General features: G+C 37.1%; 1 protein-coding gene across 3 annotated transcripts in view; it reads left to right on the plus strand.

The window, feature by feature from the left end:
- The window catches only part of LOC120416886 (adenylate cyclase type 9), a 58,028-nt gene extending 34,673 nt beyond the window's left edge, over positions 1–23,355 (plus strand). For all 3 annotated transcript variants that reach the window (XM_052710104.1, XM_039578780.2, XM_052710112.1), the window contains 4 exons: positions 7,747–8,027; positions 11,778–12,953; positions 13,016–13,116; positions 16,457–23,355. In XM_052710104.1, the coding sequence (XP_052566064.1) occupies positions 7,747–8,027; positions 11,778–12,953; positions 13,016–13,116; positions 16,457–19,470 (4,572 nt within the window). In that variant the 3' untranslated portion in view covers positions 19,471–23,355. The remainder of the gene's footprint in view (positions 1–7,746; positions 8,028–11,777; positions 12,954–13,015; positions 13,117–16,456) is intronic.
- The last annotated feature ends 1,144 nt before the right edge of the window (positions 23,356–24,499 follow it).

Raw genomic sequence — 24,499 nt, forward strand, 5'->3', positions numbered from 1 at the left:
TTTTTAAGTATTTTAAATTTATTTTGAAACTCATTTTGCAACCCCTCGGTAGAAATGCTCTAAACTGAACCAAGTGCGCACTATTTAGCACCGTTTTCGGGGGCTCACAAATTAGCATGTTACGAGCATTTGGTTTCTGCCAGGAAAATACAAATTGGCATTGATTTCATTCTAGTGGTGCAGCTGGAGTGCAACCCGGAGTGAGGGAGGAAAAATAATAAAATTATCGCTCGCGCTAGACATCCGTTTGCTTGTGGTGTTTTTTCCCGGTAATAAAATTATGGGTTTGTCGGGGATCCGATGTGGTGGTCACCTCTCACAACACAAGTGCGCGTGCGGTTGATACCGCGGTTTGCCAGTGTGACCAGAATAGATCGGACGAGGGGGTGAAGGTGCGATGTTCCGATGCACTTTGTTTTTATTTATGTCCAATACTCTCATTTGAAAATTTTAAGGCAAAGCCAATCTCCAAGTTCAAGTTGCCTTTGATAATTGCGATTAGAACCAATTTCACCCGAATCGGATTCCTAACATCTTCAATGACCACCAGGGGACAAGTATTAGGACATTTGGAAGACGGGAATTGTTGATGCTCCACCTTTTTATGAGGGTAAGGGAAATTCTCCACGGTATCCTTAAGTAAGTTTAGCTTGTACACTCAACCCCCGGTGGTTGGTCACTTTTTCGTTTGACACTTTTTTAGTTTGTACCCCGTTGGTTGGTCAAAGTTAAACTAAAAAGTGACGAACTGTCACTTTTTACACGGCGCTCACGCACACTATCAAAACAAACGTTTGGTAGTGTGAGTGAACCAGTGAACTCCGTGTAAAAGGGGTGTCAAACTAAAAAGTGACCCCGTTCGTTTGACAACAGTTGGTGTCAAACCATCGGGGTTTGAGTGTAGTTGGGTGGTTTGTGGGAAGGTGAAAACACATTATAAAATACATAAATTGACATATTTATTGAAAAATCAAATCAAAATATAATTGAACCTAAACTTAAATTTGAACTTCCATATATTTTTACAATTTTTTAAATTTGAGACCACAGATTAGTAAAAGACGAAAAATATAACCGTGAATTCATTGATATTTAGTCACTTTTTTAAATTTATAAGTCAGCTTGCGATATTTTTAGTGTCGATATTTTGAAAATCAGGCTTATAATATTAAATTAAGTCTTATTTGCTCCCTTCTTGGCTTTGACCAGAGCCTAAAGAAAAAAAATAACTAAATTTGTACTTGTTTGTGCTCTCTTTTTGGCTTTGAAAAATTATCTGTTATCCTTTAAAATTTGTTAAAAACTTATACTTATTTGGACTTCTTTTCTTCCAATTCTATAGTTTAATTGTGTAAGTTTTTTCAGTTTGTTATTTTAAATTATTTTTTCTTACTGACCAAATGTCCTTAAAATATCAAAATGTGTTTATGATACTTCGGACATCTTTGTTTGTTTGTATTTTTTGATTTAGTTAGTTTTTGACAAGTTTTCATACAATTTGGCAGCTGAGCAACTCTCTACGAAATTGGCCGATTTCGACCATTTTTATTTATTGTATTTTTTGATTTGACTTAAACTTTGTGAGGGCCTTCCCTATGACCAAATAAGCTATTTTGCATCATTGGTTCACCCTTACAAGTCTCCATACAATTTTGGCTGCTGTCCATACAAAATTTGTATGTAAATATTCAAACAGCTGTAACTTTTGAGTGAATTTTCTGATCAATTTGGTGTCTTCGGCAAAGTTGTAGGTATTGTTGAGGACTTTTGAGAACAATATAGGTAAACAAAAAAAAAATGCAGATTGTTTTATCAACTTTTTTAAAAAAAATGTCAAACTTGTTTTTGCATGAAACTTCGATTTTTTCCAAAAATCAATCCATTTTTTTTCAAAAATTCATAACTCGGCGGCAGATTTTCTTACCGTGTTTCTCTATGGTTCAAAAATTGCGGATTTTTGTCCCCTAAAACATATAAAAAAATCTCGAAAATCAAAAAATACGTATTTTGGGAAATTGAGTTATAATGAAAAAAAAGCTGATTAAAAAATCTACAATTTTTTTTCCGTGTACCTATTTTTTTCTCAAAAGTCCTCAACAATACCTACAACTTTGCCGAAGACACCAAATTGATCAGAAAATTCACTCAAAAGATACAGCTGTTTGAATATTTACATACCATTTTTGTATGGACAGCTGCCAAAATTGTATGGAGACTTGTATGGATCAACCAATCACACAAAATAGTTTATTTGGTCATAGGGAAGGTCCCAACAAAGTTTGAGCCAAATCAAAAAATACAAATAAAATCCATTTCCGGTTTTGGTAGAGAATTGCTCAGCTGTTCGCACAAAAAAGCTTTTTAAATATTTAAAAATCTGTATCTTGGGAATAAACTTTCTGATCGATTTGGTGCAAAGTTCTAGGTTATAATGAGGACTCCTCAGAAAATAAACAGTTGCACTCTTAAAGGAATGTTCCCTTTTTTAATTCGACTGTTCCCAAATTAGGGCAAAATAACCATTTTTGAACAAAATCTCAAAAGTTGGTCAAAATTTAATCGGCAGTATTGCCAATTAAAAAAAACCTCGCTGAAAAAAAATTGGGTCTATACCTATAGCTTTGCCGAAGACGCCAAATCGATTAGAAAATCCGTTCTCGTTCATGAATAGTTGTACAGTCATGCCTCGGTTTAGCACCGCATATGGGGGATGCAAAACCGAGGCGTGCATAAATTTTCACAAAACTACGTATTTTCGAATGAAATACTCAAAATTTCCGTTTTTACAATGTGGGTATCGAACGATCGGGATTTTTTCATACATTTCGAATGGAATAACACATTTTTTTGAAAATACTCCAAATTTTCACAAAACTACGTATTTCCGAAAAAATACTCTAAATTTCCGTTTTTACAATGTTGGTATCAAACGATCGGGATTTTTTCATACATTTCGAATGTAATAACAATAATTTTTGAAAATACTCCAAATTTTCACAAAACTACGTATTTTCAAAAAACCCGATTTAATCCCACCAGGGGTGAGATAGAGCCTTTCTTACTAAAGAATATAACTTCTCTCAATTCACAACATCGACTTGATACAAAAAATCTTATGATGAAAGCAAGGTATTATTAATGATGTGTTTTCTAAAAGAAATTGAAAACGCAATTTTCACCTATCGAATATTTTTAATCGTACAAATTCTTAGCTTCCAATGCGCAAGTGACGACACACACCGCGGTTATGGTTTTCTAGTTTTGGTACGAGCCCAAAAACCGAACAAAGCAGGCGCAAAGCAAAACCGAGTTAACCGCACAGTGGGAAGCTTGCCATTCAGCGTCTACGAAAGTGAGAGAGTCAAAGATAGGGGAAGGTGGGGCAAGACGACCATATGGGGCAAGAGGAACAATCGCTCGTGCGACCGTAATTTTTACAATTTTGATTATTTCCAGTATGAGGAATTGTTGCTACCAATGCAATTAGCTGATTCTACTACCACATAACCGCCAAAACGACGTAAACGCCACGGGGCATGAGATTTAATGAAGTTTTTTTCAAAACCTTTGTTTTCTTATAATATTTGGAAAGTACAAAATAAGGCTTAGGGTTCGATTTAAGGCTCATTTTATCAAAATGCTATTTTTCCTAGATCAGTAGTGTCCCTACCAATGACTTGCACCTATTATAAAGTATGATTTAACTTTTGGCTATTTTTGTTGAGAGCTTTTAAAAAACCTTATCCAGGTGGGGCAAGTGTACCATATGGATTTTTATTATGGAAAAAATACGAATTGCTGCAACATCATATTTAATTGGGAAATAAATACATAAAAGTACTTAAAAACTGATAAACAATTGATAAAAAAAAATCCATACAAAATATTATGAAAATTTCCTTTTTTTCATCTAAGTAATAATTTGTTTTTGTATAAACGATCAATTTTTTAGTAAAATATTATTAATTAATCTAAAAATTAAAGAAACGTTTCAAATACATTCTAATCTGATGTACCTAAGTGATAACAGTTCAATTGTTAGCAAATTAACATGTTATTTCATGCATTGTTTCTCTTGCCCCAACGGGTTGTTCGTCTTGCCCCACTAGTTGAGAAGAACGTACGGAAAATCATTTTTTTAAATCAATTTTTTACATTAAAAAACAGGATTTTTTTTTAAACTTCTTCTATCAAAGTCTTAGTCAAGACCTGGAATAAGATGATTATAAAAAAATCCGACAGATTTTTAACGTTTTTGATGGGTTATAACGAGCATTTCCTTAGCTTGTTACACTTGCCCCACTTTCCCCTAGATATTTTTACAACCGCACCACTACACACTCAATCGCAATACCTTAGGTAGATAGCCATTGGTGTCGCGAGCATTGAAAACATTGAAAACGATATAAAGCTTAGAAGCTTCGAAAGCTCCTATTGGAATCCAATGAACTCTGTTAAATAAAACGACACAACAAATGAAGCCTACTTAAAGGCGATTTTAGGAGCACACGGGAAACAAATTGATAGTACCCGGATGAATGTCCTATGTCAAAAAAGTTTTTGCATAAACATTGGACAGTTATGCAAAAACGGACAGAGCAGAAGAAACCGAAAAGCTACGATATCTTACATGTTGTAGGAAACATCGGTAGACAAGCTACTACGAACGAGTATAAGTCGAGCCGAAACATATGCGCCAGCATTCTCGCGCCAGTATTCGAAGCTCAACTTGACAACTTGTCGACTTGGCGACGAAGCGTCGAAGCGTCGAAAATCGATGCAGTGTGATTTTTTGGCGATTTTTCCGATTAAAATTCATGCTGAATCGACATATTTACGTAGATGGAAATGACGTCCTGGCTTAAAGTAAAACCTATACCTTTCTTTAGTAAGAAAGGCAAAAAGTAAATCGTTCTAAAAATTGATCGGGATTGCCGATCGATGTCGAATTTGTTTCAGATGCTCACTCATGGTCTGTACTATGAATGTAGCAAGAAATTTCGAATAAAATCAGAAATGAAAAATGTTGGCGAAGGTCACCAGGTGGGCTTTTACCTTTTTTTAGGGATTTTGTTTCTTATGGTAGGTCAATCAAACGGCTCTAACTCCAGAACCATATTATGAATCTGGATGAAAATTTGGGAGGTTGTAGGGCTCGAAAAATGCAATTTTTGAGATAAATAAAAGGTATGAAAATGAAAAATTTTGACCATATTTTCATTTGAAAACTGTGTATTTTCTGGAAAAGTCTGGCCGCATCCGAAAACAGATGGATAATTCGAAATTTGCGCGGCAACTCGCCCAGGTTCAGCACACTAGCTTTCATCTGCATTTAGGAGAATCGAAATCGGATTTATGGGAGCTGAGAACGGCGCGACACAAAATTTTGCAAAATTTTACCACATACGAACATCACTCGACCTCCACGGAATTTATTTTCTCAAAATTCGAGGGTTCGAGATAGACGAGTTCTGTCAAGGTGAATCGATAGAGCGTCGAAAATCGATGCAGTGTGATTTTTTGACGATTTTTCCGATTAAAATTCATGCTGAATCGACATATTTACGTAGATGGAAATGACGTCCTGGCTTAAAGTAAAACCTATACCTTTCTTTAGTAAGAAAGGCAAAAAACATACTCAAAATTTCCGTTTTTACGATGTGGTTGTCGAACGATCGGGATTTTTTCATATATTTCGAATGTAATAACAATATTTTTTGAAAATACTCAAAATTTCACAAAACTACGTATTTTCGAAAAAAGTACTAAAAATTTCCGTGTTTACAATGTTGGTGTCAAACGATCGGGATTTTTTCATACATTTCAAAAGTTATTAAAAAATGAAAAAAACTCAAAATTTTCACAAAACTACGTATTTTTGAAAAAAAAAAATGATTTGATTATTTGATACCCATATTGTAAAAACTGAAATTTTGAAAAGTATTACAAAAATACGTATTTTTGTGAAAATTTTCATGAAATAATAATTTTAATTGATAACTGACCTCATTCCGATTCCAAAACACTATAATTTTTTCATGTTTGCATGATTTTTCATACGATTAAAGCCAATGTCTCCCATATAGCCAAAACCCCATAAGCTCTGTGCTTCAGTTAAGCACTGGGCCGTGCTTAACCGAGGCAGCTGAACGGTGCAAAACCGAGGCAGTGCAAAACCGAGGCATGACTGTATAATATTTTGTATGGACAGCTGCCAAAGCTGTGGAAAACCCGTCAAAAAATTGCTTATTCTTGGGAGAGTTGCATAAATATGAAAAATAGTCTTAAGTTTTGTTGTTGAATGGTTCAATCTATTGGTATCTTTTAACCACAGACAACCAGACGTTAATTTCGCTAAAAATCTATTAAACCCATTTGATTGTTCGAAAATTCATCACGGCATCTTAACATCATCAATTCTTTTTGTATTGTGCATGAAATTTTATTATTTTTTGAAGTTGATCCTGTTTGTTTTTTTTTGTCTTAATCAATTAGGTTTTACAGCGTGAAGTCACGAGCGCACACATTTTTACTGAGACACACGTGCAAAAACTGTAAACAGTGCAACCAAGCTGTCAAATTTTTAACCTATAAACCGAGTCGGCGTAAAACCTAATAAGGCTTTCCAGTCAGAAATTTACCAATAGATACAAAGAATGTTTACATCACAGCTGCGGGTTTGTTTGCATCAGATCTGCTATCTCTTTCTAGTGCAAGTTTTTTGTCGTAAGATCAGGACACTGTGACGAGGAGTTCGTAATTTTTGGGTTAAATTATATTTTTTTCACTGGGCATAGAAAGCTTGTTGAAATTTAGTTTTAAGTAAAAATTTAACGGATTGTTTTTAATAGTTTGTGACAATGTTAAGTATTTTTTTTTTAATTATTTGAATTTACAAATTAAACTAATAAACAGTTCTAGATTAATCTTCTATCCTTACTAGAACCAAATTGTTATCAAATCCTAAAAGCCCCAGAACATTAACCACATTTCCCATTTCCGGAACTTTCCCCACCTCCTCCTTACCTCTCCGGGTCGCAATCCAGTTTGTGTCGGTTCTGTATCAAATTTCTCCCGTTTTACTGTAGATTAAGCACTTGGCCCGACCAAAACTCACACACTTTGCCAAATGAATTTATCCGGCCCGTTTGTTTGAACAAGTCCAAGAGGATTGCGTAGGTGGCGATAGAGGTGAAAACAATTTCGAAATTTATTTTTGAAATAATTTTTAGGAATTATCAAAGAAATTCAAAAAAGTTTAAAATTTACTTTTATTTCATTTTTTTACTGGATTCAACAAATAATGCTAACTTAAATTGTAAGTGTTAATTCAATTCTTGATCGATTGCAACTTCTCAGCCAAGCTTACATCAATCCGACGATGCCCGGTAGTTGTCCGGGTTAGTATCTTTATCTGCTGCCCCCGTCCATGATGAGCTTCCTTCTTCGTCATTTTGGTTCCCCCCAGATAAAGTCATTTGATACATTAGTTGTGGGTAAACAACCGTCACGAGGGGGTTGGGCCGCGCAGTCCATTTCGCCTGATTTGATTACACTTTTACCTTAAACTCCATTTATTTCTTTGGCACAGTTAAAAAAAACTTGAATTTCTAGAAATTTTTTGTTAAAAATAAATGTTTGTAAAAAAAACGAAATTTCATCATTAAAAATTTCATTTTTCCTTTGACAGATTTTTCTCAGTGTATCAAATTCTAACCTCAATTTCTTCTTACCCTCTCCTTCCAGAGCACATCGAACCACCGGCGGTCGACGTCCTTCACGACGATGCCCCCGGTGCTGACCGACAGCCAGAAGGGTTCCGTCGAGGACATTCAGATCTCGCTCGCGCCGTACATCCAGAGCTATCTGACGCAGACGGGCCGGAGGCCGTCCTGCTGCAGCGTAATGCTACCGGTGGCGTTCGAGCGGGCCGCACCGCGGTCCTGGTTCGACCCGCGGTTCGATTCGCCGGTGCTGGAGGGACAGTTCCAGTCCAGCGTCTTTCCCCAGATACGGCTCAAGTTTAGGTGAGTGAGGTGAAATGCTTTTTAAGAATTAATTTTTTGCTTAATTTTGGGGCCGAAATAGACCATGAACAAGTTTTCTGAAGACCACTGAAAAGAATACTTAATCAAATGTAAACCATAAACAAACAGACATAAATCTCTCTTCGAATCCATCAATGTTTAATTTAACGGTCAATTTGAATAGTGAGAAACCCACCACGATAGTTTTGATTCGTCCAATTCACCACATCTCAAATAAGATATCTCATAACACATAGTTTTGACAGAAGAGCAGTTCTCTATGAAATCGGTCTTTTTCTGAATTTTATTTTTTGTATTTTTTTAATCCGGCTGAAACTTTTTTGGTGCCTTCGGTATGCCCAGAGAAGCCATTTTGCATCATTAGTTTGTCCATATAATTTTCCGTACAAATTTGGCAGCTGTCCATAAATAATGATATATAAAAATTCAAAAATCTTTATCTTTGGATGGAATTTTTTGATCAATTTGGTGTCTTCGGCAATACGGTAGGTATGGATAAGGACTACACTGAAAAAATGATACACGATATTTTTTTTATTATTTTTAATTTAACTTTTTGTGACTAAAACTTGATTTGCAAAAAAAAAAACACAATTAGGGAACATCAAATGCCAACTTTTCAAAAGTTTCCAGAACGGGCAAAAAATCTTTGACTTATTTATTTGAATCAACACAGTTTTTTTTTTTTAAATCGAAATATCGGTCGCAAAATTTTTTCAGCTTCATTTTTCGATGTAATATCGAATTTGCAATCAATTTTTCGATGTAATATCGAATTTGCAATCAAAAAGTACTTAAGTGAAAATTTGATAAAATCGACCGTTTTCAAGTAATATAGCCATTTTCAGGTAACGTTTTTGAAAATAGTCGCAGCTTTTCGTTTTTTTTTTAATTAGTGCCCATGTTTGCCCCCTTTTGAAAAAATATTTTTGTAAAGCTGAAAAAATGCTCTATATTTTGATTTTTGACCCTTAGTTGCTGAGATATTTATAAACATAAAAACTCAAACTATTTTTCCATGAATCAAATTGCGCCAAAATAACAATTTTTAACAAATCTAATTTTGAATATTTTTAACATTCATCTGTCGACAAAAAATGTACAATTTTTTTACAAATTTTTATGTATAACGGTAAAAAACTCGAATAAAAACCATTTCTGATCACTTTTTTTCATTTGAACGCAAAAAAAATGACAAGACAACATTTTTCGATAAATCAACTATGGTCCCCTTGGAACGAGCTGTCAAGTAGGACCTTTCTGTCAAGAAGGACCGCGAGGTTATTTTTTTAAATTGATTTAATAATCCACTTTAAACCCTTTGTGGTCGTACAAAGGCTGATTGTAAGCTAAATTTTAGGACCCAATTGTACGGTTTTTGAGATAGGCCTTGGTAAATATTTTGTATTTTTTTGTATCTTCGTCTCCAGAGTTTTAAATAAAATTATGTTGCGAAAAATGGTGTGTTCAAAACACTATTGTTCAATCGAAAATACTTTTTTTAACATATTCAGAAATTTACAAAAATAAAAAAAACTTTAAAAAATAGTTTTGGCTTCAACAATTGAGAAAATGAGAAACGCATTAAATCTAAAACATCAAAATTCAAAAATAAAAATAAAAATAAAAAAAATTCTGAGATTTTGAATTTTCAAAATTGACAACTTTAAAAGTTGAAATTATTTTTTTTAAATTTATGAATTAAAAAAGAATACAAAAATTTACAAAAAAATAAACTTCAAATTTATAATTTTATGAATTCCAAAATCAGAATGTAGAAGTTCAAAAACCCATGAACTTCAAAATTCAAAATTGAAAAAAATATATCATATATTCAAATTTTATAATTCAGAATAAAACAAAATTAAAACAATTAACGCATATGTTTTAAGTAAAAAAAAACATTTCAGAAATTTAAATATTCGAAAACCTAGGCATTTGAAAAGAATAAATACAGTTCGTACTCGATTATCCAATGTCTACGTCAAAATTTCACTCCGGATAATCGAATCACGAAATGTTGATTTTTCTCAAAATTTGTGTCACTGACCGATCTCAAAAATGCTCCAAAATAACCAGATACATATTCTGTGGAACAGTCCAGACTCTATTATCCGGAGGCCTTGGCAAAATTTCACTTCGGATAATCACGAATTTTGTTTTTCGTTGTCTAAAGTTATTAAGAATTTTTAAATCCAAGATGACAGCCAAAATGGCGGTGATGAGATAAGGAAAAACGAATTTAAATTTTTTTTCTTTAATTTTAGTTTTGAAAAAAACTTTGATTTCTTAATTTTTTTAGCAATGAATTTTTTGATCTATGTAATTTTTAAATTTTTATATTTTTAATTTTGATATTTAAATCTTTTTTTAATTTTTTCACCTCAAAAGCCTCAAGCGCAAGCACCGTCATATGCGTTCAAAAATCAAATTTCCAACCAATTTTCGATCGAAATTGAGAAAAAAAATACTGTAAACTAAACCCTTGATAATTCGACACTTCTTAGTTTGCACCCCGTTGGTTTGACAACCCATGTAACATTTTAGGCTCTATCAAAGCTGTCACAACCGCTACAAAACAGCCAAAACCTACATTAAAACCACTTAGTCGTAACAGCCTCCCCAGAACCCCGATAAACCTCTGTTAAAACCCAAAATGACCTCCGCAAAAGGTTGTCACGGCCTTTTTATAAAACCTACATAGGAGTTCAAGGCTTTAATATTGAATCAAAACAACCTCCTCAAAGCCTTAATAAACCTTTGTTAAAACCCAGTTAGGAGTTATGGAAAAATGACATTAAATTATATGTATTTTAGGTAATTATAATAATATGATATAATATTTCTCGCAGTTGGTTGTTTAATTTCAGATGCGGTTAAAATTTTATCGGTAAATTTTTTGAAAAAAAAAAAAAAAGTTCAACATTTTGAACGTCGATGGTTGTACTAGTTATGTCAGAAATTCAGCATAAATGTGTGGTTTCATCAAATGCTAATCAAATTTATTGTTTTTTTTTTCATTTTTTCTACCAAGCCGCGGTAAATGCTTTTTTGGGAGCTTATGGTTTTAAGTAAGCTTTTTGCATGCCTGAATGCAATTGACAGTTACAACATCCTTGGTTTCAAAGAAGCATGAGATACAACCATTAGGCATGACATTGCCATCGGGTTTTCAAGACTCTCTTAAAACTTGCATAAAACCTTATTGAAAGCCATTTGGCTTTTATTGCCACGAGGTTTGATGTCTGAGGCATAAAACCTTCTAAGAACCTTTAAATCAGCTCATGCTCATTGGTTGCTGTGAAAGCCTACATAAAACTTACAAGCAATCAAGATGCTACCATAAAACCTTAATAAAACTAGGTGCTGGCTAGTTGGCTTAAAAATGTTACTCGGGAAAGTTAAACTAAAGGAGATATTACACTACGGCAAACAAACAAATAAATTCGCCCTTTTTCGTGTTTAACAGTTTAAAACTGTTTCATTTTTGTGTTTTTTTTGTTTGTTTGTAAACTAGCAAATTATGTGATGTTGGTAGGGGCGTATCCCATAATCCAAAGGAATCGGTCTCAAATTTTTTTTTTTAGTTTTTTTAACACATTTTTTTTAATTACTTAGTTTGATCAGTGGTTTGGTTGAAAGTAATATTTCCAGCTTTTAAGGTGAGATATCACAGTTTTGTATACCTCTTTAACCATCCAGAACTAACATTATTTTCCCTCCTTCCAGGTTCGCCCTCTTCTACATCCTGCTGTGCTCCCTGGTGTGGCTGTTTTACTTCCTGTTCGACGGTGGGCCCACCCAGTACACCCTGCTAACCGTGTCGATCGGCCTCATCCTGGTGTTTGGCCTGGTCGGCATGTGGCTGACGCACACCGACGTGTACCGGGCCCACACGAACCTGATCTCGTCGACGTGCGCCATCCTGCTGTGTCTGTTTTCGTTGTTCCTGTTGCTGTTCACGGACGAGGCGTTGAGTCCGCTGGGGCACTTTTCGATCTGCATCGAGGTCGTGATGCTGATCTACACCATCATTCCGCTGCCGCTGTGGCTGTGCTGCACGATAACGACCGTGTACTCGGTGTGCTTCGAGGTGTTGTCGTTCTTCTGCCAGCTGCACTACGACCAGCAGCCGAGCGTGGAGTCGCTGGGGCAGGGCCCGGACCGGTTCGACGGGGACTCGACGGGGAATTTCGTGTACAAGATCGTCACGATTCGGGTGTTGATCCAGCTGTGCGTGCACATCTTAGGCGTGCACATCCTGATCATGACCGTGGTCCGGATGCGGGGGACGTTCATGAAGGTCGGCCAGAATCTGCTCGTGCGGAGGCAGCTCGAGATGGAGAAGCAACTCAAGGAGAAGATGATCCACTCGATGATGCCGCCGAAGGTGGCCGACCTGCTGCTCAAGGAGAGCGGCTCCGTCGTCAAAGGGATGAGCTTCGACCAGTGCCCACCGCGGCGTGCGACGCCGTCCGACCTGAAGAGTCTGTTCCGACCCTTTCACATGAACAGCATGGACAACGTGAGCATCCTGTTTGCGGACATCGTAGGATTCACCAAGATGTCATCCACGAAGACCGCCGAACAACTGGTCGAAATCCTGAACGACCTGTTCGAGCGATTCGACGACCTTTGCCTCATGAACGGGTGCGAAAAGATCTCAACGCTCGGGGATTGCTATTACTGCGTGTCCGGATGTCCGGAACCCCGGCCCGACCATGCCATCTGTTGTGTGGAGATGGGCCTCGGGATGATCCAGTCGATTCGGGTGTTTGACGCGCAGCGGCAGGAGGGCGTCAAGATGCGGGTGGGGGTTCACACGGGGACGGTGCTGTGCGGGATCGTCGGGACGAAGCGGGTCAAGTTTGACGTGTGGAGCAACGACGTGACGTTGGCCAATAGGTAGGGGAAGTCGGTTTTTTGGAGTTGATGTGAGTTGTGCTAAAGGAATGCTTCTTTTTTAGGATGGAATCGAGCGGGCGGCCCGACCAGGTTCACGTTTCGGAAGAAACGTGCAGTTTTCTCGGGGATTCCTACTTTATCGAGGAGGGCGAGGAAGTTGACGGTGAGTTGAGCAAATCGCTTCTTGTAGTAGTTTTGAGGTATATTTTGAGGAGAATAACTTTTCCAGAACATTCAAATCATTAACTCAAACGCAGAATTCCTTCTCGGTAAAATTTGACCCTCAGCAAACGCCAAATCATTACGGAAAGAGGGGTTTTCAACCCAAATAAAAAATAAGATGGTTCCTGGATTTTCTACTCCATATATTTTTTTTCCAACCAAATACAAAATTAAAAAATATCAAATTCTTTAAAATTCTTAACATACCTAAATAAAAAAACCGTAACTTAAAGATATTTTATTAACCAAAATTATTAAAATTTAGAACATTGTTAAAAATTCTTCAAATTTATGAAATTTATAAAAAATTTAAATTTATTAAAATTCCTCAAACATTGGGAATTCTTAAATTTATTTTCAAATCAAAATCAAATTATTCGCTCTACAGCATTGCCTTGGCGTTCTCGATTGCGAGATTCCTGCTCGAAACTAGGTGTCCGAAGGCTTGATTGTTGAGGCAATTGCAGACCTCTTTTTACACCTTAGCTTCCATCCACCACGGGATTCGCACTGACGACCTTTGGATTGTTAGTCCAACTGCCTACCAGCGACTCCACCGAGGCAGGACCCAGGGAGACGACTCCTGCACTTGGACTGAGCTAACGACCTAACCTTTTTAGGTTAGTCCGGGGCCAACATTTACTTCCCGTCCGACGGAAGGCGTGATCAGACAAATCTCGTCTCGAAAAATGCCACCGGGACCTTCTGGGATCAAACCCAGGCCGACTGGGTGGGAGGCAACCACGCTTAACCCTACACCACGGGTCCCGGCAAATTTGTTTTATTTTTTTTATTTGCTTTTTTTTTAATTAGTTATATTCTCAAAATTGAGAAATAAAATAATTTGGGCATGCGCATGATCGAGAATATTTGATTGCCAAATGATAAAATTGATAAATTTGGTAAAATTCTTGAATTTCCTAAAGTTCTTTTTTTTTAATTATTAAAAAAAACATCAGAATAAAAAAATAACAGTCCTAAATTTCTTAAAATTATGAAGCTTTTAAAATATTTATTTTTCTTAAATTCTAAAAATCCGTAAAAAATATGTTAATTCCTAAAGTTCTTAGAATTTTAAACACGCTGAACATCCTTATTTTTTAAAATTCGGAATTACCACATTTTTTTCCTGAATAAAAAAAAATAAAATCTTTGATTTTTTTTCAAACGAGCGTTCATAAAATTCTTCAAATTGATATGATCTTTAAATTCTTTGAGTTTTAAATTTCTTAAAATGCTGAAAATCTTGAAAATTTTGAAATTTATAAAAATTATTAAATTTAAAAATATCATTCTAAAAACAATTTTAAAAATTGTTACAGCATTTCATGTTAATAACATTCTTGAAATTAATTCAATTTTTGAAATTTTTAGGGCCCTAAAATTCATAAAATTCTTAAGCTTAATTGATTTGAATAAATTGTCAAAATTCCTAACTAACTTCTATGATTCTTAAAATTCTTGAAATTACAAAAAATAAACAGTTTTTTAATTCTTAACATTTAAAAAATTCTGAATATTTTTATCATTCTAAACATTCTTAAAATTCTTAACATTTTTAAATTCAACAATTAAGATAAAGTCAGAAAAATCTTTTTTTTTTCAAAATTTAGATCAAAATTTATAGAATTCTCTAGATTCTTAAAGTAATTATAATTCATAGAAAACTTAAGGTTTCTTTAAATTATAAAATAATGCCTTAAATTCATGAAATTTTTTAAACAAAAGAAAAGTCTTAAAAATCAAACAATTCTTAAGCTCCTAAAATCCATACAATTTTGAAATTACTTTAAATTTTTAAAAATTTTCAGTTTTCTGTATTCTTAAATTTCTTTAATTTATTTAAATTTTAAAATTTTTCAAGTTTCAAACTTCTTAAAATTTTATTTTTTTTTTAATTTTTCAAGTTTGATTATTTTTATAATTGTTGTAATTCTTAAAATTTAAATTCTAAAAATTCTTGAAATCCTTGAAATTCCCAATGTTCTTAAAAAAATATATTTGAAAAAATTACTTGAAAATTGTTAAAACAATCTTGGAGATTTTCCAATTTTTTTTTTGAAATTTTTGACATTGGGAAATCCGAAATTTGTCAAAATACTGAATTTTCAACTAAAGCTCTAAAAAAATCATGAAAAAAATATTTTTTGGGTTCTAAATACAAATACAAAAAAAAAACTCTTTAAAATCCGAAGGAACTTTGATAAATTGAAACATCGTATGAACTCTAGTAATAATAAAAGAAATTTGATTTTTTTTTTTTAAATCTACAGATAAAATAAATATTATATCATATCAATTGCCTTCACTCTTCATCTCGCGATATCTCAGATTTGATTTTCAATGTCAAAAAGAGAATCTTTATGAAAATGATTTAAATCACTTATTTTGGTCATTTTCAAATGTTCCAAATTTCGGGACTATTTTTGAACATCAGTCTTAAAAAATTTGTTATACTTTGCTATAAAAAAGAGTTTTTATTAATTTATAAATCTCTCAAAGTTTTAAATGTTGGAAATATTCTAACATTTCATAAAATATAAAAAAAGATTCAAACAAATAAAAATAATACTTTAAAACTCTAAAAATGTATAAATATAAAATTTTACAATGGTATGAAATCTTCAACATTTTTGAATTATCAAGCTACTGTGGACTCTCTCGCTCGATATTAAAGGGACCGTCGAGAGCAGGAGGTATCAAATTATAGAACGAAAAATCAGAGCATGCTTCTTGAAGGGACTGCGAAATTTGTTGACAGCTGGAGCAATATTGATAGCGATAAGATTGACAGCCAGATCGACTGTAGTTTAAATTTTCAAAATGTTCAAATATATCAAAATTCTTAAAAAAAAATCATTAAATTTTAAATTTCATTAAATTTTAAATTTCATTATATTTTAAATTTCTTTAAATTTAAAAGCATTCTTAAAATTTAAAGATCACAAATAACGAAAATTACTAGAAAACTTTATAAAAATAAAATTCAAAAGTTTTTTGGCAATTTGAATATTTAAAGGCAATTAATTTAAAGGAGCGTTAAAAATTAAAACTCAAAAAAAGGTTACTGAAAAACACTTTAGGTGTTTTGATATTAAAAAAAAAACTTAGAAAAAAAAACAATGATAAAAAAAATAATTGTGGAAATACGAAGTTCGCTGTTAATACCTAATTTTCCGAACAAAATCTTAACGGATTTTATCTTTTTTTTATCTTAAATTTTTACCTAACTTAAAAAATAAATAACTTTTTGACCTAAATTCTCAATTTTCACCCAACAGGCCACCGCACCTACTTCGTCCTCGGCAAGAAGCAGGACCTGGTCAGCTCCATAACCGAGGGCCTGTCCAGCATCGGTCTCCCCCCGGGAGACCACCTGCTCCTCTCGTCCTCCCCTCTGGACATATCAAGCGGCGGCGGAGCCGCCCATCCTCACCACCCCCACGCCCACCACCATCACTCGTTCTCGCAGAGCGCCACCAACCTGTCCTCGATCCACCCGGCCGTTCCCCCAGCATCCCCCGCCGGCCCGGTATCCTCCTCACTGAACCCCTCCCCCGTGTCCAGTCCCCGCCCCCGGATAGCATCGCTCTCCAAGATGACCAAGTTCCTGAAGGGGAAGAGCAGCGCAAGCCACAACAATCATCACGTCGTGACGGCGAACGGCGGCCTGGACAAGCCGAAGATCATCGTCAGCACCAAGTCGATGCCGAACGGGATCGACTCGGACGAGGAGGGGGGCGAAGCTGTTGCGGTGTCGTCGGTGATCAACGAGAAGAGTTCCGGCGGGTTTCGCAGCTGGAAGGTGGGCAAGTTCCTGAAGCGGATGGACTCGGGCGGGACGGCGGACGCCGTCGGAACGGACAAGCAAGACTGTGATAGGAGGGGCGAGGTAGAAGTGCCATGTTTGGGGGAGGTTCAGCGGGAGGGTTGTAGCAGTGGTGGTTACCAGCAGTTGCCGATCGTGATCGTCACTCCGAGACCGAGCTGTCACACGCTGGAGGTGGCGACCTGTTCGGTCCAGGGGAGTGGCGGCAGGTCGAGGGATCGCGAGGGCTCGAAATCGTTGAGTGCGGGGTGCGGGGGAGGGGCGGGGGATAGCCTGAGTCAGAACTCGGTCTTTGATGACATAATTGACGTGAGGTCGTACATCTCGCAGAGTCGGAGTGACATTTCTCCGTTTGCGCGGACGGGTAGTTACCGATCGCAGCAGTGTGAGAAGGCGTCGCTGGTGACGGAAGCGCCCTGTGGGAGGCCGCGGAGTTCGACGATCGCGGCGAATTGTGTGGAGGTTGGAGGTAGTAGGCATGGGTCGGTTTGTCCGAGTGGGAGGTTGCTTTGCGATGGAGCGAGTTTGTGCCCGTCGGCGACCTCCAGGAAGGACTCCGGCATTCGGTCCAACAGTAGACGGTCCAGTATTCAGCAGCACATCATGTTGATGAATCAGAGTGCGGCGTTGTCGGCGCATCGAGTGTCCGGGTACTTTACCAGTTCGCAGTCTAGTCTATCGGCGGTGGTCGCAGCCAGTGGTATGAACGCAGCCGATGGAGCGCCGGTCATGGCGCTCAAAACTAACGGGGACATCAACGACCTTCGGTGTGTCATTAAGGAACCCCATCCGGACCCGTTGGCAGCGTGCTTGCAGCAGTTGCGTAAGCAATCCGACCTGCAGCTGATCCGCTGCGTTCGTGACAACGCACGCAGCCAGCGAAGTTACCTGGTGAAACCTCCGCTCCTGCCGATCTCCCTCTGCTTCAAATCACGCCAAATGGAGCACGAGTTCCGCTCGAAGGCGCATCGCCTAGGTAGCGAGTCGGAACTCGAGGGTGGTCCACCAACGCTGGCCACCCCGAAGTATAACACCTATATCGACATCTTCGTGTCCTTCCTGATCTACCTGGCGACCTCCACCTCCCTGTTCCTCCTGTCCCCCTCCGTCTACCTGGAGTCCTACAAAGTCTGGGTCTGCATCTTCATGGCCTTCAGCACGGTCCAGCTGTTCGCACTCTTCATCTGCACCAAACAGGTCTGCCGGAGGACCCACAAGTACGCCCGCCGATCGCGACCTCCCGTCACCCAAAGCTGCTACGACAGCATCCTCAGCCTCGTCTCCAACTGGTACCCGTGGCACCTGTGCGGAGCCGTCCTGATGTCCCTCCCCGTCATCTCGATCCTCTCCAACTTTGCCATGATGGACGTCACCAAGTTCAAGATCTTCGAGTTCCACTACGGCTTCCTCATGTTCATCTGCGTGATCCACTTCTGCAACTTCACCCAGCTCAACTGCTGGATGCGCAACACCCTGGCGTTCGTAACGTCCGTCGCCTTCGTCGGCATCGCCATCGGACACATGCTCGAGCTCAAGTACAGTGCCGCCGCAGCCACCAACAACGCAACCCTCATCCCGACCCCCGACGCCCCCTCCCTCCAGCAAGCCCAGTTCGACTGGTTCCACGACTACCGGATCGAAATCTACGTCGACCTCGTCCTCCTGCTCGTCCTCGTCTGGTTCCTGAACCGCGAGTTCGAGATCAGCTACCGGCTCAGCTTCTACGGCAGTGCCGTCGCCAACCAGGACAAGATCCGCGTCCAAAACATGAAGAACCAGGCGGACATGCTCCTGCACAACATCATCCCCAAGTACGTCGCCGAACAGCTCAAAAACACCGCCAAGTACTCCGAAAACCACCGCAACATCGGCATCATCTTCGCCAGCATCGTCAACTTCAACGAGATGTACGACGAGTCGTACCTCGGCGGCAAGGAGTACCTGCGCGTCCTCAACGAACTCATCGGCGACTTTGACGAGCTGCTCGCCCGGCCCGAGTTCCGCTGCGTCGAAAAGATCAAAACCATCGGCTCCACCTTCATGGCCGCGTCCGGCCTCGACCCGGGTAGCCGCGGCGAAGACTACGAGCACCTGTACACCCTGCTCGACTTCGCGATCGCCATGCAGCAGGTCGTCGATTCGTTCAACCGCGATCTGCTCGAGTTCAACCTGATCATGCGCGTGGGGTACAACTTTGGGGACGTGACGGCGGGCGTCATCGGGACGAGCAAGCTGTACTACGACATCTGGGGCGACGCGGTGAACGTGGCCTCGCGGATGGACTCGACGGGGGTGCCCGGGCGCATCCAGTGCGGTCTGGCGTGCGTTCCGGTGCTGTCGGAGCGGTACGATTTCGAGCCCCGCGGCAAGGTTTACGTCAAGGGGAAGGACCACATGGAGGTGTACCTGCTGGTGGGGAAGAAACCGGACCTGCTGGGGCCACCCGAGCTGGATGTGGGGATGTAGATTGGCTAATTCTAGCAGGACGCAACCACAAATAGCTAGCTGGGAATCATGACCTGCTCTGGTATCTGAGCTGGCCGCGAGAATGTACTTTTAAAGGGAGGGGTACGCAGCCAGACATTCAAAATCTACCGGTACGCAACCAGTAATAGCAGCACGCAACTACAAATAGCTACTCGGGAAACCTGACCTGCTGAGTCACCCGAGCTGAACGTAGAAATCTAGACTTTTTTTTATTGGGTCCTATCGAGGGGATGGCAACCCTATTGTCTTTTTGCAGGCAGAACATAACCAAACTTTTTGGCACCCTCAGCAAACGTCAAATCTCCCCCGAAAAAGATCCGGCAGCAATTTTGTATGGTTTGACGTTTGCGGAGTGTACAATTCCAACCAAAGCAAACTAATAGCGGTCGAAATTTGTCACGTTTGTCCAATGAGAGCCCTCAACAAAAGCACCAGCCAATGGGTTTTTAATTTTGAAATGTATCGCAATTTAAACGATAAATTTCTGAAAAAACATGTGAATTGTGTTGCTGATGGCAAATTCTATCACATTATTGGAGATTCTATTCCAATATTGGCTGAAAATTCGTTTATAAAAAAGTGATTTTTCTGTTTACCTTTTTTCCCTTTTTTGTTTTGGTCGATCAAACAGTGCGCCCGTACACTGAGAATCGGCATTACACATTTTTTGAAGCGTCAAGTTTCCTCTTAGTAAATTTTTTTTTGATAATATGGTAAGTTTCAAAGCATAAATACTAAAAAAATCACAAAATACCGTATTTTTTCTAAAAGTACTCAATTTTCAATATGGGTATCAAACGATTCGAAATTTTGCATGAATTTTCACTGTTTTAGAATTTGTTGATTGAAATACTAAAAATTTTCACAAAATACCATATTTTCTCGAAAATACTAAAATTTTTATAATTCGCAATATGGGTATCAAACGATTCGAAATTTTGCATGTATTTCAACTGTTAAAGATTTTTTTGAATGAAATACTCAAGTTTTAACAAAATACAGTATTTTTTGGAAATACTAAAAAAAAAATACGATTCGCAATATGGGTATCAAACGATTCGAAATTTTAAATGAATTTCAAATGTTTTTGAGTTTTTTGATTGTAATACTAAAATTTTCACAAAATACCTTATTTGCTCAAAAATACTCATTTTTTTATAATTTGCAATATGAGTATAAAACGTTATAAAATTTTGCATGTATTTTAACCGTTTTAGAGTTTTTATGAATGAAATACCATATTTTCTCGAAAATACTAAAAAATGTATTATTCTCAATATGGGTATCAAATGTTTTAAAATTTTGCAAGTATTTTAACTGTTTTAGGGTTTTTTGAATGAAATACTCAAATTTTCACAAAATACCGTATTTCCACGAAAATACTTAATTTTTTATAATTCGCAATATGGGTATCAAACGATTCAAAATTTTAAATGTTAATCAACGGTTTTAGGGATTTTAGAATGTAATACTAAAATTTTCACAAAATACCGTATGTTTTCGAAAATACTCAAATTTTTATAATTCGCAATATGGGTATCAAACGATTCGAAATTTTGCATGTATTTTGACTGTTTTAAAGATTTTTTGAATTAAAACAGGTAAAATTTCGCGGGTTTAAACCCATGTTGCGAATTATAAAAATTTTAATGTTTTCGAGAAAATGCGGTAAAATCTCTAAAACGGTTAAATTACATGTAAAATTTCGAATCGTTTGATACCCATATTGCAAATTAGAAAAAAATGAGTATTTTTGAGAAAATACGGCACTTTGTGAAAATTTGAGCACTTCATTCAAGAAAATCTAAACCAGTTAAAATACATGCCAAATTTTAAATCGTTTGACACCCATATTGCAAATTATAAAAGTTTGAGTATTTTCGAGAACATACGGTATTTTGTGAAAATTTGAGTATTTCATTCAAAAAAACTCTAAAGCAGTAAAAGTGCATGCAAAATTTCGAATCGCTTGACACCCATATTGTGAATTAAAAAAATAGTATTTTCGAGAAAATACTTAAAATACTTAAAAAATACGGTATTTTGATTTTTTGTATTTAAACTTTGAAACTTACCATATTATCAAAAAAATATTTACTAATTTCATTTAACATAATTTGGTTAGTTTTAGTCAATTTTTGAAATATATTATATATAAATTATCGTCCGTTATCGTCGATAAAATTATCACCGATAGAAATATCGCAATAACGATAACGATAGATTTTCGGAACTTCCAAGATGGCGACTTCTTCGCTTACTCCGATGGACATTGACATAAGGTGTGAAAGGGATACACTCAATGTTTACATTTGTTTATAGGACCTAATAAAAAAAAGTCGAGAAATGTTGTTTAAAAATGAGGGGTTCGCAGCCAGAAATGTCAAATTTGAGCGGTGCGCAACCAGTAATAGCAGTACGCAACCACAACTAGCTAGCTGTGGGTGCGTTCCGGGTCGAACGTCAAAACGAATTGAGGTGCCGCAACCACGAGTAGCTAGCGAGGGTGCCGCCACCCAAAATTGGGTGGTCAAGAAAAACGGGTGTAACTAGGACAACGCAGGGCAGCTACCAAGAGAGTCAATTCGGTCAAAATGCTGCCCGGACGCGGCTCTCAAAATGGCGGAAATTTCGGCACGCGACGCAGCCATTCGTGCCGAACTTCCCGTCAATTTGAGTTTTGAGATCTGATGTTCTGATTGTTTTTTTCGACACCAATTTTTCCAGTGTTCATTCCTGTCACTTTTAAGCACTGAAACAAATGCATTTTTGATAAATGTAGCAATTTGAGCAAATTTTTAGACAATAATCAGAATTTTATCAGGTTTAATCTGGATGTAGAGTGTCAACAGGTCCCTTGAAACGACTTTGTTTTCGATGTTGCTAGCAATAAATTGTAAATAGTAGATTTAGTAACAGTGACACGCACTGGAACAAAACAGCACGTGTTTTTTAATGGTAAAGCACTCAGGAAATGTTTCACCTGGAATTGTTTGAGTTTGAGTCGCGACCCGGCAGCATTTTGGTCGAATTTGGTGTGATTTAGCACGGGAAAAAAAACCTAAAAGAAACCACGTCTAACGTAATTCCTCGTAGAATGTAGACGAAAATACGATTTTCTATTGTTTATAGACTTCCTCCTTGCCATTTTAGGGAAACAAAATTGACTAAGAAAAATTTCGCGAAAAAACAGCTTGCACATTTTTCTACGTGTACACACTTCAGAGAACTGAACTAAAACAAACAACTATTTGCTATCGTATGAGTGGAGCAAGCTAAAAACAACAAATAGAGTATGGGAATAACCGCACTACTGTAAAGAAAAAGTGCAGTTTTTTAGAAAAAAAGAACAACAATGTACTTTACGTGCCTTCTCTTGAAAGAAAAAAAAATAAATGAAATAAAACACTTTTAATCTGTTGGTTCTATCCTATTTTAGAGTGCGCACTGCGCAAACACTGAAATAAAACGGTACGCTAAATTTAAGCAGCAAAGGTTACGAAATTGACAGTCGGTTTTAAATGAATGCAAGACATTTTTTAAAGAAGAATAAACAAGTAAAACATCTTTATTGACGCTTTTCCGCAAAACAGATATTCTCACATTAATTTTTGGTAGAATCATAGTCGCAAAACACTGGAAAAAAATTAACTCGTGCCAATGATATTCACCTACTCAACTGCACACAACAAGCTCCGAACTGTAAACGTAACGTATGGAAACAAAAGAAACACACAAATACACAGAGAAGTCGAACGTAAAAACTTGATAATCTTGCCAATATATCCTACTTGCCCTCGTATTTATATAAAAAAAAAACAAAAAAACAAACAATATTTATATATTTACTGTGTCTTCACAAAACGCGACCAAATCGTTCTGCTACCGAGAACACTACTACATGTATAATAAGCCAACGCTATTTGTATAGGAGAAAATGTGAACGTCGAACGTTTTTGAAACAAAAAACACGTGGATTTCATTATTGCATTATTTTAAAACACACACAGTAGGCTACGACTTGTGCTCCTCCATTTTGTTGTGAATAATCGTTTCTCCTCACTCACTCACTCACTCATACAGAAATATTTACTCGTAAGCGTGAGCGCGCGCGCAAAACTAACTAATACTAAGACAGCATATCAGTATCACTCACACAACCGAACGCGAGCGGACGTTTGAAGAAAAAAAGGGCCGTTGAGTGAGCAGCGCCGGGCTCACCAATACATTCGCACCGATCGTTTTTTGTATGTGCTCGTTTATTTTTACTTTTGTGTGCCGTATTTTCGAAAACGAATTCCAGTTATTGATTTTTACTTTTCTCGTGTAGTGAATAGAATTGAAAGAAGTAAAAAAACCAGAATAGCTATATTAAACAGTAATAAAATTTTAAGAAATTTAAAACTGATATTGAGATTATATACATCTTACACATACACATTGATATATATACAAATGCAACAGAAATCACCTAAAAATTTGTCAGAAGAATATTGTTATACTTGTATGAGTGTTTTTAAAACATACCACTACAAATCGTATTAGAAAAGAACAAAAAAGATGTAAAATAAACCAATTTTAAGTACACAATAATGCAAACTTCAAAATAGCTAAGCAAAAACACTGAACTAAATGCATACTTGTAAACAAGTACAAATCACACACACTGAAATCACTCCTCACTGAAGCAAAGGTTTCCAAAAACACACAAACACAACAACAAACATTTGCAGAGAGAACAATATTTTTCGCCGCACTTCCAAACTCTCACACACACAATCGTAGAGTAAAAAAACACTCCGATTTTTACAAAACAAATACACAAATACACAAACTATATAGCATAGCATAACGATATACTGAAACAAAAACAAAAACAAAACATTAGCTTTTATATGTACTAGTGACGCAACGTTACACACACAAACACCCGCGCGAGTCGACGATATCACAAATACCACCAAACTACGAAAAGCAAACACAAAAAAAAATTTCCGTCGCAGTAGGC

Source organism: Culex pipiens, chromosome 1 (assembly GCF_016801865.2).
Source record: "Culex pipiens pallens isolate TS chromosome 1, TS_CPP_V2, whole genome shotgun sequence".
NCBI classification, from domain to species: Eukaryota; Metazoa; Arthropoda; class Insecta; order Diptera; family Culicidae; genus Culex; species Culex pipiens.